General features: G+C 39.9%; 1 protein-coding gene across 4 annotated transcripts in view; it reads left to right on the plus strand.

Annotated features, from left to right (window-relative positions):
• The window catches only part of SLC44A5 (solute carrier family 44 member 5), a 107,684-nt gene that overhangs the window by 60,856 nt on the left and 30,806 nt on the right, over positions 1-16,022 (plus strand). For 3 of the 4 annotated variants that reach the window (XM_075615787.1, XM_075615784.1, XM_075615786.1), the window contains exons 3-8: positions 1,133-1,206; positions 6,172-6,256; positions 8,608-8,692; positions 11,201-11,326; positions 11,787-11,847; positions 13,369-13,492. In XM_075615787.1, the coding sequence (XP_075471902.1) occupies positions 1,133-1,206; positions 6,172-6,256; positions 8,608-8,692; positions 11,201-11,326; positions 11,787-11,847; positions 13,369-13,492 (555 nt within the window). The remainder of the gene's footprint in view (positions 1-1,132; positions 1,207-6,171; positions 6,257-8,607; positions 8,693-11,200; positions 11,327-11,786; positions 11,848-13,368; positions 13,493-16,022) is intronic. The other variant, XM_075615788.1, reaches the window with a different exon arrangement.

Here is a 16,022-nt window from a genome sequence, read left to right on the forward strand (position 1 = left end):
CCATACTGTAGAAGTTAGGTCTGCCTCCCTTGGGGCCATATTTACAGTGCCAGTCCGTAAGATAACGTTCAGCGCTGGAAGACACCTTAGGGTCAGTTTAATTCAAAGGACTGCTGTGTCTTCCGGTTCCAGGATGGGATCTTATGCAAAGCACCATTATTGGGACTCAATGTCTAGTTTAATTCTTCCTTGGTACCCATGCAGTGCAAAGCCAAGCACCAAGTTTAAGCCCATGAGTGTAAAAGATTGAAATGCTGCCCTTGAATGCATTGTTGGCTCTTAACATTCTTAACCTTGGCTTGAATTTAAAAAAAGCTGCTGGGTGCAATATCTAATGCTTAAATGATGCTAAAACTGATGTACTATGCATGTGCATCTTTGTACCAAGAATAATTGTATACTGTATGTTGGTTTAAGATTGGGGGAACTCAATTATTGTGTTTTCTGTTCTCTCTTTCCCAGCCCCCAGTGTTTCTTCATCCTACCACAAGATATTATTAAAGTCATTAATATATTTGTTTTACGATCTCTGCTGACAGTGTTGACTTTGCATGATTAATACATATTGCTCTAAGAATGAATGATTTACGGCCTTTTCTGGCAAAAAGGCGTACAGCACATTGATCTGCCGAATGTTACATGCCCCTCTCTGACAGCAAAGGGGTTCAAACGAAATCCTGCTGTATTTTCTGAAGAAGTACATTGGTGCCTGCTCCAAGTTTAGAGTTCAGGGACACAGACCTGTGCCTGGCACACACAGCAGAAGTGAGAATCTGGGTGGGGGTTGGGAATATGCACCTGTAGCACTTGGGCACAATGTTCGAACCTCTGCAACAAGAAGCAGAAATCTGCAGCTTTTTCCTACTGTTTCATGTTTGTATCACCACTAGCCCCGGGGGGCATAGAAGTCCAAAATTCAATACCGACAAGCAGCTCCGAAAGGCAATTTTCAGCCTCCCACATACCTTCTGTCAGTTAAACATAACTGCGTTAGCCTGCTATATATCTGTATACACATCCATCCTCTGAGTCTTCCTTAGTTAGTTTTCATAACACTATCGTGAATACCTCATTTTATTCAAACATATAAACGGTCTGTTTCTTTAATGAAAGCTGTATTTTTTATGTCTAGGTACTGTACAGATGTATTGTGCTGCATAATCTTTGTATTGGTGATTCTCGGATACATTGCACTAGGAATTGTAGGTAAGTAGCAATTGCTATTGCCAATAATAGTACTATATCTGACACACTGTGCAAAATGTATCTGTTAATCTGTGGACAATATTTTAAATACTGTGGTATTCTGTGGGGCAATACATTGTAGACCTATATGCACTGAATGGGGTTATTTGCCAACAATGTTTTCCTGCAGTTTATGCCAAATCCTCAATTTTTTTTATTGGGGGGGAGGGGAGGGGTAAAAGGATATTCCAAATCATATTCATATGAACATATTATGTGCATGAATTCTAAGTTATTCAGTGTAAAACATCAGATGAATACAAAAATCAATCACAAATTGATTATTAGATAATAATTTTGAGGTAAACCAACAACAAGAGTTTTTATTTATTTTTAAACTGACCATGGCATTAAATACCCAAAGTTTCACAAAGAAGACCCATTAACAGATTAATGACCATGTGTCCTATTTTCTGCTTCATCGCTTTGGTAAATTGCTTGTGTTTAAAAAAACAACAAGCCACCAGCGCAATTTGGCAGTTCAGTTGTCAACATATTGAAAGCGAATCTGTTCGGATTATACATAAAAATGAAATCGCTTGCGCTGAGTGACTATTATCACCAGGAGAGCGAATTTGTGCGGCATGAACAGATTTTTCTGTCGTGTTTTTAATTGTCACTTCCAGCAGGTCGGATTGTGTTTTTGTTCTTGGCATAAAGCCTTGGGATATTTCTAAAAAAATAAATAAAAATAAACCCTGAAACATGAAGAGAACCCATAAGACATATTAAAAATAATAGAAATTAGATGCTTCTAATATTTCCGCCTGATACATTTATTTCACATCTGGTACGGAGCGTAACAGACGTACAGGCACAATGCTGGGGATTATTCGTTAAACTGCAATAGTTTAGATCGGGGCACTTTTGCATTGCAACTAACCATTAACCTTAATGAGATTGTCTGCCCTAATGTACACTGTCGCAGTTTAATGAATAACCCCCATTGTCTATGAAGAGACATAAACAGAAAGACACATGAGCAAATACACATATCCGTATCCCAAGACTTTCTGGCAATGTCATATTTATAATAGTACATTTACTCTTTGAACCCAAGGGACTACCTTGGTAAAACCAGCCCCAAACTACCAAACAGAACGACCCTACACAGACACACAGTAACACACCGTGAAGAAGACAGATACCACACTCCAGTGGGACACCACTTCTCACAGCCAGATCCTTCCAGAAATTATCTAAATATCCACATCCTCAATGTCTCAAAGCTCCAGAGACCGTAAAACATTTGGGCTCAAAATTCAAATGTTCTTTGACACTAAAATAAAAGAATTTAGGGGCCTAGTCACTAGCCTGCGGTATAAATAAATGTCTGTATTCTTTGTCCCTGCCTCTCTGATTCCCCCACTCCAGGTCACTTAAGTCCCTCCTCCCACAGCGCCACAGTTCTCTGTGCACCCCACATTTCTTAGTGACCCTTTCATCTATTTATTGCTGTGTCTATTTATTTATTTGTTACCATTTCCCTGCCCCTCTACTATTGTTTCTGTCTGATTCTGCACCCTCTTTTCTAAGTAACTTGAGTAAATCGGTACTGCCTGACCTGAGGAAGAGCGAGTACTCTCGAGAAGCTTGTCCTAAAATATCAATTGTTAGTCCAAAGTCAAGGTATCACCTAATGCTGTGCGAAGTTATTTTGCATTATTGCAGCATGGCTTCCTCAAGTTAAATTCACCGTGGAACTCGGAACTTTGTAATGACAGATGTTTCACTTTTTAAGAAACCGTACATTTGTTGGTACACGTATTTAATTTCCTGGTTCAGAAAGATTTAGGTACATCATATGGGGGGTTTACTACATACAATAGACTCGACTTTCATGGAGTCAAAATACATTATTAAAGGGTTCAGTCGTTCTTAAAAGGCTGAAGCCACTGCTCTAAATAAAAGCAACATGGACTATTACTATTTAGTACTTTAATAGCAACTGATACTTTGTTTTTTTTTTAAATCAACATGGTGCATTGCCTGGCCATTCAGAGTATTAATGCTATCTTCCTGGTCATTCAGAGTATTAATGCTATCTTCCTGGTCATTCAGAGTATTAATGCTATCTTCCTGGTCATTCAGAGTATTAATGCTATCTTCCTGGTCATTCAGAGTATTAGTGCTATCTTCCTGGTCATTCACAGTATTAATGCTATCTTCCTGGTCATTCAGAGTATTAATGCTATCTTCCTGGTCATTCAGAGTATTAATGCTATCTTCCTGGTCATTCAGAGTATTAGTACTATCTTCCTGGTCATTCAGAGTATTAATGCTATCTTCCTGGTCATTCAGAGTATTAATGCTATCTTCCTGGTCATTCAGAGTATTAATGCTATCTTCCTGGTCATTCAGAGTATTAGTGCTATCTTCCTGGTCATTCAGAGTATTAATGCTATCTTCCTGGTCATTCAGAGTATTAATGCTATCTTCCTGGTCATTCAGAGTATTAGTGCTATCTTCCTGGTCATTCAGATTATTAATGCTATCTTCCTGGTCATTCAGAGTATTAGTGCTATCATCCTGGTCATTCAGAGTATTAGTGCTATCTTCCTGGTCATTCAGAGTATTAGTGCTATCTTCCTGGTCATTCAGAGTATTAGTGCTATCTTCCTGGTCATTCAGAGTATTAATGCTATCTTCCTGGTCATTCAGAGTATTAGTGCTATCTTCCTGGTCATTCAGAGTATTAATGCTATCTTCCTGGTCATTCAGAGTATTAGTGCTATCATCCTGGTCATTCAGAGTATTAATGCTATCTTCCTGGTCATTCAGAGTATTAGTGCTATCTTCCTAGTCATTCAGAGTATTAATGCTATCTTCCAGGACAGCAAAACTCTACCTCATATAATCTACAAATATAGATTTCAAGTAGTCAGACTAATTACCTATGTAAGTATCACATCTGGCTTTGACCATCTTAATGATCATTTATTATATTTCTGTTGTCCCATTATGGTTTCTACTGTAAAGCCCAACATTTCCTGTATTGGTAAACGGGAGATGGCCCTAACATGGTCATTTATAGGAAGGACTTGGCCAACAGCACATATGTTTTATGCAGAACTGATGAGCTTTTCCCATGCTGCCGCCCAGTGGAACAAACACGCTTACAGTCAGAAGGGGGTTACAAGTATGGGACCCCAGTATCTCCAGTATCATTTGTGTAAACTTTATTCGTTTAGGAAGCAGGAACCTGAGAATTAAAACGACATATTCATGATCTCTATTTCTCTTTCTTCATTATATTCTTCTTCACAGCTCTGCACCAAAGTGAGAACATGTTTCTATATATGTATTTAGTTCATCATAAATCTACACGCACAAATGTAGGCACAGAGATATATATTTCCAGTTCTGTCCCCATAATTGTGGTTACATCTTACAATAATGTTTTGCATTGTTACTTAAGGGAAGTACAAGTTATGGTTTTAGAGAACTGGTCTTGAAATAGAAGACAGGCGTGTATTTTGTAACAGCAGGTACAGTAAACAATGTGTAATAGTGGACCTGTTCTTGTCACTTTTTTGGTTTTAAGTGGAACAAGCATAAGCAAAATATTGTATGTTAAGCTTAGATTTCATCACCAGAGCACCTGGTGTGCAAACTGTCCTTTTAAATCAAGTAGATCCATCCCAGAAAGTGTTTGACCCATCACATGGCATGGACCACCCGAAGTGCCGATTTGTTCTACAGTTTTCCGAGGTTGATGTTATCACACATCATTTCTATTGATGTCATCATAAAGTGCGCAACACACGGTTCTTAAATGCTCCTAAAATAAGGTCGATTTTTATTACAAAAGAAAAAGGATCTGTAGTAATGCACAGTAAATAAGAGGTCATATTATTCTAATTAAAACAAAAAAAAAATGTAACTCCCTGTTAATCGTAGGGTCACATTTCTAAAAGGCATCAAAAAAAAAAAGCGATCCCCTTGACTTCGCAATCTCTGAAAGCCTTCAGGACAAACAGTTTTATTTTTTAATGGAATGATGATATCTAATATCAAATGTTAGATAGAAAAGCTACACGAGAATGTACACCCCAGGAAGAAGCTTAATGTCTTGTAATAACGGGAGCACATTGCGTTCCAAAATCTAATATCTTTTTTGGTATTGATTGTATTCTAATACGTAATAATAGCACATTGCATAACATGGGGTACTTTACATTCTCTGTCAGAATACATAGATATAAAAAGGGGTTTGATATGGTTATATTCAATTTATCTCTATGGTCCTTATTCGATATGCCAGGGGTGCTCCCCTCCACACCTCTAAAGCCACCAACAGGTCAGGTTTTCAGGATATCCTTGACTGAGCCACTGATTGATCCCCCTGTGCTGAAGCAGGGATATCCTGAAAACCTGACCTGTTGGTGGCCCTTGAGGTCTGGCGTTGGCCACCCCTGTGATCTGCTATCTTCCCAGGGAAATTCCTAGTACTAAACTCTACCCAAGCAATGGGACACATCTGCACAACATATTGAATAAGACCGTGGGGTTTTGCAAAGAATAGCCACTGCAATTTACTGTGCATTCCTTCTGTATCTGTATTTAATCTATTCATGCCAGGTCAGAATGTGTCACATACCGACAGAAACACACTTACATCTCTATTACCCACAATGCATACGTAATTGCACATTGCCCGCTTAAGCAGGACAAGGGTGACTTTGGCTTCATTACATTTTGGCTTTCAGCGAGAGCGGCTATCAAGCTGGCATTGGTGCATGTCCAGTATGATTAAAAGCATGACATCATCCCATCAGCTGGTACCCACACAGTACTCGCCGGAGTCATCAATATTACATTTTAAGGAAATAAGATCATAACCTGCCGATGTAACTATAAAAAAGGTGGTTATTTAGCAGCGTGGGTTGTTGTTCTCACACGGCCAATATGGTTTCTACTTTGCAGCATGGATACATGGGGACCCAAGGAAAGTCGTCTACCCAACTGACAGCACTGGGCAGTTTTGTGGTCAAAAGGGTACATCAAATGAGTAAGTACTGCGTTCATTTACATTGCGTGACCTGTGTAATTAGTAATAGGGGGTCATTAACAGCACATTATGGGGCAGATCCTCAGAAGTCCATTAAATACTTAATAATACGTTAACGAATAATTAAGTGCTAACGGGGATCTTCAAAGCTCAGTAGCGATACGCTACACACTGTTTGAAGCTGTAACGAGCCCTCGCGTGACTATAACAGGCGTTAGTGCTAATGAGATGCAGAAGAGGTGTTCCCTGTAACAACGCAGATCCCCAGAGCTTCGTTATAATTACCGCAGGGATTTAACGCAACGTTAGTTAGGTCAGAGGTAAAGGCGGCGTTACTCACACCCACACCCTGAGACAGGTCTGTTACAGGGTCTGGGTAAGTGTAAGGCCACAGGTACTGTAGGTGTGATTTACCTATCGTATTGTTATTTAACAGGTTCTTTTCCTCTCCTGTCCTCTCTTTTTTTAAACTTTAATTAAACACCTATCAGGGACCTGATAGAAGTAACGCCACCTTTGGGTGAGACAGGATTAACGCCATATTATGTGAAGCTAACGCAAGGCAGCGCTAACTTCACATGGCGTTAAGCGTATGCTACCGACATAACTGAAGACCGGTGTTTGTGCCTGTATTTAGCTGTGTGAGTACCCGTTAAACCCAGGGAAACTAATGTCACATTAGTAGTCCAGATTTAACAGACTTCTGAGGAGCGATCCCTATGGGAACATTCAGTTGTTATGTCTTTGGTGAGGAGGAATCTTCTTACTTATGTTTGCTGCTCACCATCAGAACTAAGAAACCTTTTTTAAGCAATAGTCCCATTGCATAGAATAGGAATGTGCCTGGTATACTTCTGCAGTTTTTGCACTACAGAAACTCCTCTTCTGTCTGTTGGAGTTGGAGGAATATATTACTAAAAACAAACAATGAACCGACCAAATGCGTCTTGTGTAGCATTCGGACGACCTAATGCCACTCTGGCAATTTAGTGTACGCTCCCTTATTTGTTATCCTATAATATTCCAACGCAGGAAACCTGCTCACTCTCCTGGGGAAGAGATGACCCACCCCATTTGGGAATAGCCAAACATTCCATTTGATAAGTAACAAAAAATGATAATACCACATACAGGGATAGAGACGTGCGAACCGTTCTCACACTGAACCGAACTTTGCCACGTTCACCCTTCGTGGTTCGTAGAAGAGTTTGCTTCCATCCACACGTTGGCATCAAGTTGGCATAATGCTAAAAGTCAATGGGCTTTGCATGTTCGGTTTATTTTGTTTTAGGGACAGGGCGGCTATTGTGCCAATTAAAAAATAAATTAAAAAAATAGCCGATTGTGAACAATTTGTGCAGTTTTGCTAAAACTCTTGGTGCCAGGTTTGCTATAAATGTGAGCGTGGTTAAACCTTTTGCAAAGCTCGGTGGAACCAGCAGTGATGTGAATGTCGTCAGGTTCACACATCTCTTTTAACCCTTTAGTTGCCCCATAACATAGCCATTACATCATGGGGACCAGGCTGGCTTTCCAGGGCGCCATGATGTGGGGGTCACGTCACTCCCTTAGAGCGCTTGTTTTCCTATAGAGCGCAGGACGCGATCTGTAATGCAGGGTCGTCGCGATCACGTGACTGCTCGGAAAGACACAGGGCATTATACATTAAGGCAGGAGCGGCCAACTCCAGTTCTCAAGGGCCACCAACAGGTCAGGTTTTAAGGATATCCCTGCTTCAGCACATGTGGCTCAGTCAGTGGCTCAGTCAATGACATTTGTTTTTGGTGCCACCTTGTGGATTGTTTTTGCAAATGAACGGCCAAATAAGTGATATATATATAATACAGTCATACTCAACTTCAGTCCTCAAGGGCCACCAGCAGGTCACGTTTTAAAGGTATCCCTGCTTCAGCACAAGTGGCTCAATCAAAATGACTGATCCACTGATTGAGCCACCTGTGCTGAAGCAGGGATATCCTTAAAGCCTGTCCTGTTGGTGGCTCTTGAGGAGTGGAGTTGCCCACCCCTGGGTCAGTATAAGCACCGCAGTACATAGCGGTTGTGTTATCCCTTTGGATGCAGGATGCTTTTTCAGCACATTGCAGAACAGCCAAATAGAATGACCTTAACATGAATCAGAATACTGTTGTGCTGATAGATTACAAGATGAAATACATTTACATCTTAAACATGTACGAAAGCGTAAACACAAATAGAAAAAATGAAATGTATGTTTCTTGTATAGTTTTATATTTTTTTATTTTTTTACTTAAGCGAATTGTACTATACTAAGTTACCTTTTCGTGCCAATGAGCTAATGCTTTCATTTATTTTGCCATGATTCTATCTAGGAACAAGACTATTTTGATGTATTTTAACATTCTACGATGTGCGAGCCCAGTTGTGCTTATAAGCCTGCAGTGTCCAACCACACAGGTAAGGGAAGCCCAATCTGCGTGCTGTGCTTTTTGCAAATAAATTAGAGTGAATAATAAACACGTGTAAATAAAGTTCTTGGTGCAATAAGAGTCAATAATACTAGTTATGGATCAGAACAATGGAATCCGCCTCTGACTTGAAATCGCTGATCCCACTTTGTCTCCTCAACGATAGAGGATTAACAGGTAAGTGGCAAACAGGCTATGGATGGTGTCTTTGAAATGAAGAATTGAATCACAGATTTCCACGAAGTCTCCAATTCACAGTGCCCATAAAATGAATAAAATAAACATAGTATGGTACCAAAGATAACATTTATTTAAAAAGCGCAAGACTGTCAAAATTTGCACTCACATAGTCTATGGTCGTGACGCGTGATTTTAAAGTGCTGTCCACAGCCTGAATACTCTGCGCACACCTCTGGCAACTGGGGTCGGATCCACACACCTCACTCCTCCTACTATTGTGGTGTAGAAATGTGGAGCATGTCATTGTATCTGACTGGTAATATAAATGCTTTCTTGCACTGTTACAAGGCGTGTTCCTTTTCCATTTCAATTGTTTTTTGATGGTGTGAATGATGTCTGTTGTTCGGCTTCTTTTCTGCGGGAGAGACGTTTTTACTCCAGTCAAAGTACTCTATTATTTTTCACACAGTTTATTGCACTTTGGGCATTTCCTTTTACACGTGGAAATAAGAGAAAGGTCAATGTTTCTGCCCCCCATATTTTGAAATGTTTTCCACTTCAAATATAAGCTCAAGAACTAAAGTGTGCAATCGCCAATCTTTTGTTCAACAGGATTTTGGAACATGATCCTTAGTTTTGCACCTGTCCAAGTATTTGTATGAATGTTCCTCATTCTTCTGTAACATGCTGTGATTTGCACTGACATATCTGTTTAAAAGCAAGGTTCCATTGTAACCAAATTTAGCAGAGCACTGTCCTGTGAAAACTTTGCTATGTTACAAGCGCGTCTACAGCTCCTTTAAAGCTGCAGTTCAAGCTGCCGGTTTTTCATTTTTTTCTCTCCATTCAATATGTGCATCAATACAAGCTGCACACTGACAACTGATTAGCTAAGATGCCGATCGATCTGTTCTCCTGTAATCGATCGCTGAAGTTTTGGCTGGGGGGTTCTTTATATCACTGTTAGGGCTGCAAAAGATTACCCAAGATGCAAAGTTCTGCGTGGAAGATCATGTGACCAGGCAGGCACTAGATACAATTGGTGCACTGTTAGAGAGAGGGCAAAAGGGTGTGCCAGAGCCTGTCCCAGAAGAGGAAGGGGATGTGACTTTGTAAATGGTTGCTATAGAAAGACAAATGCTTGTTACATTAAAATACATTAAATGTCTTTAAAAAATTTTTTTTTAAATGCTACAAGTATTTTCTCATAGTACAGAACTGATTTATTAAAAAAAACACACACATGTAGGATATTGCTTGGACTGCAGCTTTATGAGAGTAAAACGGAATAGACTGTCTGACACATTGTTAGATTTCTCTTTGTGGTCAGACATTTCTCAGCCGAGAAAATGTTTCCTTTTTCACTTGTTGCATTTTCTGGCTTATCTCCAACATGTACAAAATGCAGCCATTGTTTCTTGTGAAGCTCTTTAGTAACGGGCGGCATGTGGCTTTTAAGAGAAAATGTCAGATTTGTTGAGCAGTAAAGATGTTCACACTTTTTGGTGAAGACAACTTGTCGGATTTTCCCCACGGAAACAAAATGTGCAGAAATAAGACTCGCCGACCATTAAACGTCAACGTGCAACGTTACATGGTCCTGTGTATGCTGCCAGTTACTGCCATTCCTCAACATTTCTGCCCAAAATGTAGCAAAATTTATGAAATTGAATCAAGGCATACTTTAACCAAAATGCTGTACATACACAAAGTTTGAGACAGAAAACGCAAGAAAATGGTTAGCAAAGCTGTGCTTAAGATTCTTTCTACATCTCTGTTGAATAGATGTGGTATGCGCATTCTTGTTGAGGGAAATTTGTATTTTTTCATTAGCTAAACACAAATTATATTTCATTTTTGTATGTTTTTGGGTAGAGTATTAATAATTGGGGAGAACTAATATGGAACAAATGCAAACAGTTTAAGGTTTTTCCTGTATGTATATTTTTATTTATACAGCACCAACGGTGTACGCAGTGCTTTACAAAAGAGACTCCACAATACAGGGTATTATAATATAATATAATATATAATATAATAAATGCAACAAACAAAATCAGACAAAAGGAAAGGAAATTCCTACCCTGAAGAGCTTACAATTTAATCTTACATCTCATTTTGGTGAGAAGGAACAGGACGCAAAAACAATAGATATCAGACAATAACATAATAATTACAAATTAGAAATGTGTCATGTAAAGACAGCTGTCTGTCTTACAAGTTGACGTGTGCTATGTATATTTTTTATAATTTTATTCAGCCACTTAGTTCCTATTTTGACTTGAATAATGCCACAGTATTCTGTCATGTCCCACAGCTCTGTGTCTCAAAGTGCCCCGACAGATTTGCTACCTACCTAGACATGCAAGCCAACAGATATAACAGAAGCTATTGGGAATATTACAAACAGTTCTGCAAGCCTGGTTTTGACAACCCTTGGAAGGTGAGTGGACAGGAACAAACTAAGATAAGTAAAATATCTCAAGTACATTAACCCCTGGAGTAGGGGATTCTACAATTGTGGACTCCGTTACATGTATCAGTAAATAAAGATTTAGATCAGCAATCTGATTGGTTGACACAGGTTTCATCTTTTATAATTTAATTAATTGTTTTATTTATTTATAAAAATGTTTTACCAGGAAGTAATACATTGAGAGTTACCTCTCGTTTTTAAGTATGTCCTGGGCATAGATTTATAAGAATACATGGTTACATTTAATGAACAGGGTTATACAGTCAATTCACATAATGGTGGTCTGCTTGTGTTTGTAATGCCAACAATCTTGGCGCAAATACTTCATAAATCATATAATATGTTTCAATAATATCCCGTGATGTCCTTATAATTCTATAAATGTTTTATGTATGTAGAAGACTGAAATAAGTTATGATTTTCTCAGTCTATTGCAGAAGTTCTCCGGGATGAAGACTGTCCATCCATGATCATTCCGAGCAGACCATGTACGTTTTCGGATTGTATCAGTGATACAAACTTGCAGTCCAAGGAGTGAACTGTCTCTAGTTTTGCATACGAACTGTAGAATTAATAGATCCAGACAAGTTGCACAGCATATTGTTTTAGAAGTTTATATGATGTTCTGCAGTAAACGCCTTAATTGCAGACATTAGTGACTATTTAAAGATAAATTGCTGTGTCTTGTGGTATTATTTCTACCAGTGGCTTGCAATAAAACCCAGTGGTGGGTTGAGATGGGCGAATGCTTTTTGCCGATTTTGATCCGCCTCGGATCGACCGGTTTCTTTGGTATGCGTATTTCTGCAGATCAGTCTCAAAAAGGGCGTTTTTTTTCCGCTATCACTGACGATCCATGTGGGGGATTATTCATCTGTGGTCTGATTTCTAACAATCTGGCAACGCATAGCGGAATCCGCGGATTGGATTCTTAAAAATCCACCTGGATTGTATCCAATGGCGGTTTTGGATTAATCCGTACAGATTGAAACTGGAACAATCCGTCAACAGATTTTACACCGCAGAACGGATTTTGAATGAAAAGCTCAGGAAATTCCGGGAAAACTGTGTCCGTTCCGCCCTTCCCTAGGGGTGGGTATATAAAGGGCCACTGCTGTAGAATAGAAGCGTAACCAAACTATGCCACGCCACTAGGGAGTTTAGACTATCCCATGCTATTGGGTTTTCTCTATACAGTGGAAGAAATACAAAGATACAGTACACAATTGGTAGTGTGGGACCTGCTGATAGTGTCTGCCTTGATGTGGTCGCAGCTTGAAATGTTTTGGCCAAAGGTTTGAACTAAATGACCCATAATTATGAGAAGAAAAAACATAGAAAACAATTCTAATTAATTTGTCATATTGGATGCGCATTGCATCTTCTTTGTTGATAGTTGAGACTATCCCCCAATTGCAAAGTAGTGAGAAGCAGGGTAGCACGCAGTTATAATGCAGTAACGTTTAGATACTTGAATGGAAGTTGATGTCTCATTACTATACATTAGGGCCGCTCATATCCAGTCCTCAAGACCCCCCAACAGGTCAGGTTTTCAGAATATCCCTGCTTCAGTGTGTGTGGCTCAATCAGTCCCTGCTTCAGCATGGGTGGCTCAATCAGTCCCTGCTTCAGCATGAGTGGCTCAATCAGACCCTGCTTCAGCAAAAGTGGCTCAGATGTTCAGTCAAAGACTGAGCCTCTGATTGAGCCACCTGTGCTGAAGCTTGGATATCCTGAAATCCTGACCTGTTGGGTGGGGGAGGGTGGGGGCTTGAGGACTGGAGTTGAGCGCCCCAATTATACATCACAGTGCTTCTCACCATATCTACTAGGGGCCTATTTACTTTGCTATGAATTAAACATAGTCACTGACTAATGAGCTTTAATAATATATCATTAACAGCGTAATGTAATTAATACTATGCAAGTTACATTGTAACAGCCCACACAAGACAAACCTCTTGTCACATCTGTAAGCATTCTCCGTTTCCCTTTTGTCTCCCGAACAGTTCTCAAGAGATGCTTCCCCGATTTCTCCACCAGGAAGGGTGTACTCACTGTGGCAAACAAGACAATGTTCAAAGATGCCAGTGGACAAATGAGAAATGTAACAGACCTACGAGAAGCTGCTAAGTAAGACTTTGTTTAAGCTTTTGTAATGTCAACTGAGGTACAAGACGGGGTATGAAAGGTGCTAAAATATTCTGTATTCTTCAACATTTTTGCACATTGTACAGAAAATCTTTGGTGTAGTGGTTGTACGGTGAGAACATGTCAGTTTTAGGATAAATCTCATGCACATCTCTATTATGATTCCACCATAGTCTGTTACTGTAGGAAGAGACGGAGGGCAACCAGTGAATGGGGAGAAAATGTCTCTCCAGCCCATGAAGCTATAGGGCCCTTAACTTCACTGGTAACAGAAGGTTGGACTTCCATGAGTTAGCATCTGGTGGGGATGGGGCTTGCTCTGCTGTAATCGTTCACTAGGTGGGCCAGCGATTTAGTTCACAGCGATCAATATATAAGATATTTGTTGGATAACACACTACTCATGAAGTCTACTAATTATGTGGCATTTACACGGATATAGACTAGTAAAAATGCACGTGCATTAGCTGATTCTCCCATTGTTGTATTCATAATGTATGTACAATGTCTCAGCTATTTTGAAGTATCTATTTTTGTTTGTTTTTAAAATATTGAATGCTGGTTTGTTCACGCGCTCTCACACGGTGTGAAATGAATGCGTTCTCTTGCAGCCCTGTATCTTTACTGTCATTTTATTTACAATAGATAAGACAATTGAACATTAGACTTGCTGATATTATCATTGTTTGGGATGCACATCGTGCTTGTTTTATGCCGTGGCAGGCATGTTTTGCATGCAAAGTGTGCACAGAACATTCATAAATGATGCATTGCATTTTGTCTCATATCCATGACAAAGTTTATTTTGTTTTATAGCCATGTAACAACCATCCAACATGGAACTAAAAGGTTAAAACTAAATGTTTTTTCTCCTCTGTGGCTTGCAGATGTTCAGCTCGAACAAAGCAATACTGAAAACGCTTACAATTAAGAAGTATATTGACTAGATAGCTGTAAGAATAATATTGTGTTACATATTTAATGGAACCTAAACTCGGCAAATACTAAATTCTAAATCGGACATACTAAACAGTGTTAAGATACCAGAAGTTACCTATCACAATGTCCATGTTCATCAAATGTATAGGTCAAAACCAGAATCCATCACCTACACCAGGAGTGGCCAACTCTAGGCCTCAATGGTCACCAACAGGTCAGCTTTTAAGGCTATACCTGCTTCAGCACAGGTGGCTCAATCAGTGGCTCAGTCATTGCCAGAGCCACTGATTGAGCCACCTGTGCTGAAGCAGGGATATCCCTAATACCTGGCCTGTTGGTAGCCCTTGAGGACAGGAGTTGTCCACTCCTGCTCTACAGTAAACACATTCGTGTGTGACTTAGGCAATCACCAAGTAGGAATATAATAGAAACATGGCGGAGGGCAGGGGAGATTATCCAGGGGGGAGCGCGGCAGTTATAGAGGTCCCGCGCTCTTCTCCGAGGCCTTTAATTTAAATGCCGGGGGACTGCACAAGGCCTCTGTAACTCACTTACCTTGGCTTCCAGTGACGCGTCGTCATGGCAACGTAGCGGCAAATGATGTCACGTTACCATGGCAACGTGATGTCACATGACCCCGCTGCGTCATTTGACTCCCGGAGCCAAGGTAAGGGGGGGCGCGAACAAGGGGGGACCGCATGCAGGGGGAAACGTTTGGGTACCCCTGGTGTAGGGAACAGTTTATTGAAATACTATGGTGCTTAAAATAAGAGGGAGTGCACAAATCAGAATAATTGCACACCAGTGTTAGGGACACTGTCATTTCATTTGTAATACAAGTAGATTAAAGCAGTAAATTAAATGTCAACCTCCTGCGTCCAGTTTGTGTTGGAGAAGCACATACTAGTACAAAAAAAAAGTGGACAAAAACATCCTCTGAAACGATGTGTTCCTCCCCAGGCAGCACACGGGGACCAATATTCATCGCACAACAATAAATCATCCAAAATGCAAAAATAATGTGTCAATATTATCAGAAGACCATAAACCATTGCCAATTTGATAGTATCCTTACCATCAATTCTATTATACAACCCAGGGGTGGGCAACTTCAGCCCCCAAGGGCCACTAACAGGTCAGCTTTTCAGTCGTTGACTAAGCCACTGACTGAGCCACCTGTGCTGAAGCAGGGATATCCTGAAAACCTGACCTGTTAGTGGCCCTTAAGGACTGAAGTTACCCACCCCTGATATAAACAATTCTGTATCAAAAGTAATTATGTGTCAAAATGAGCAAAGTTGAAAATTCATCTACATGACACCTAATTTATGTACAAGACAAATATGTTCAAACAAAGTGAAAATGCCACAATTCAGTAGGAAATTGCACACAAACTCCCAATCGCACTGGGGCTTCAGACCATACCTACATAGTTCAGGCTTAGTGCTCCAGATTCATGAAAGCATCACAAATATTTGTTCACTATGCACTTAAAAATAGTTCTTTTTCACAGGCAGATGAAAAGGAGAAATGTATGGAGACGGGCGGACATTTTGAGATACTCATTATTATT

This window comes from Ascaphus truei, chromosome 10 (genome assembly GCF_040206685.1).
Source record: "Ascaphus truei isolate aAscTru1 chromosome 10, aAscTru1.hap1, whole genome shotgun sequence".
Classification (NCBI taxonomy): Eukaryota; Metazoa; Chordata; class Amphibia; order Anura; family Ascaphidae; genus Ascaphus; species Ascaphus truei.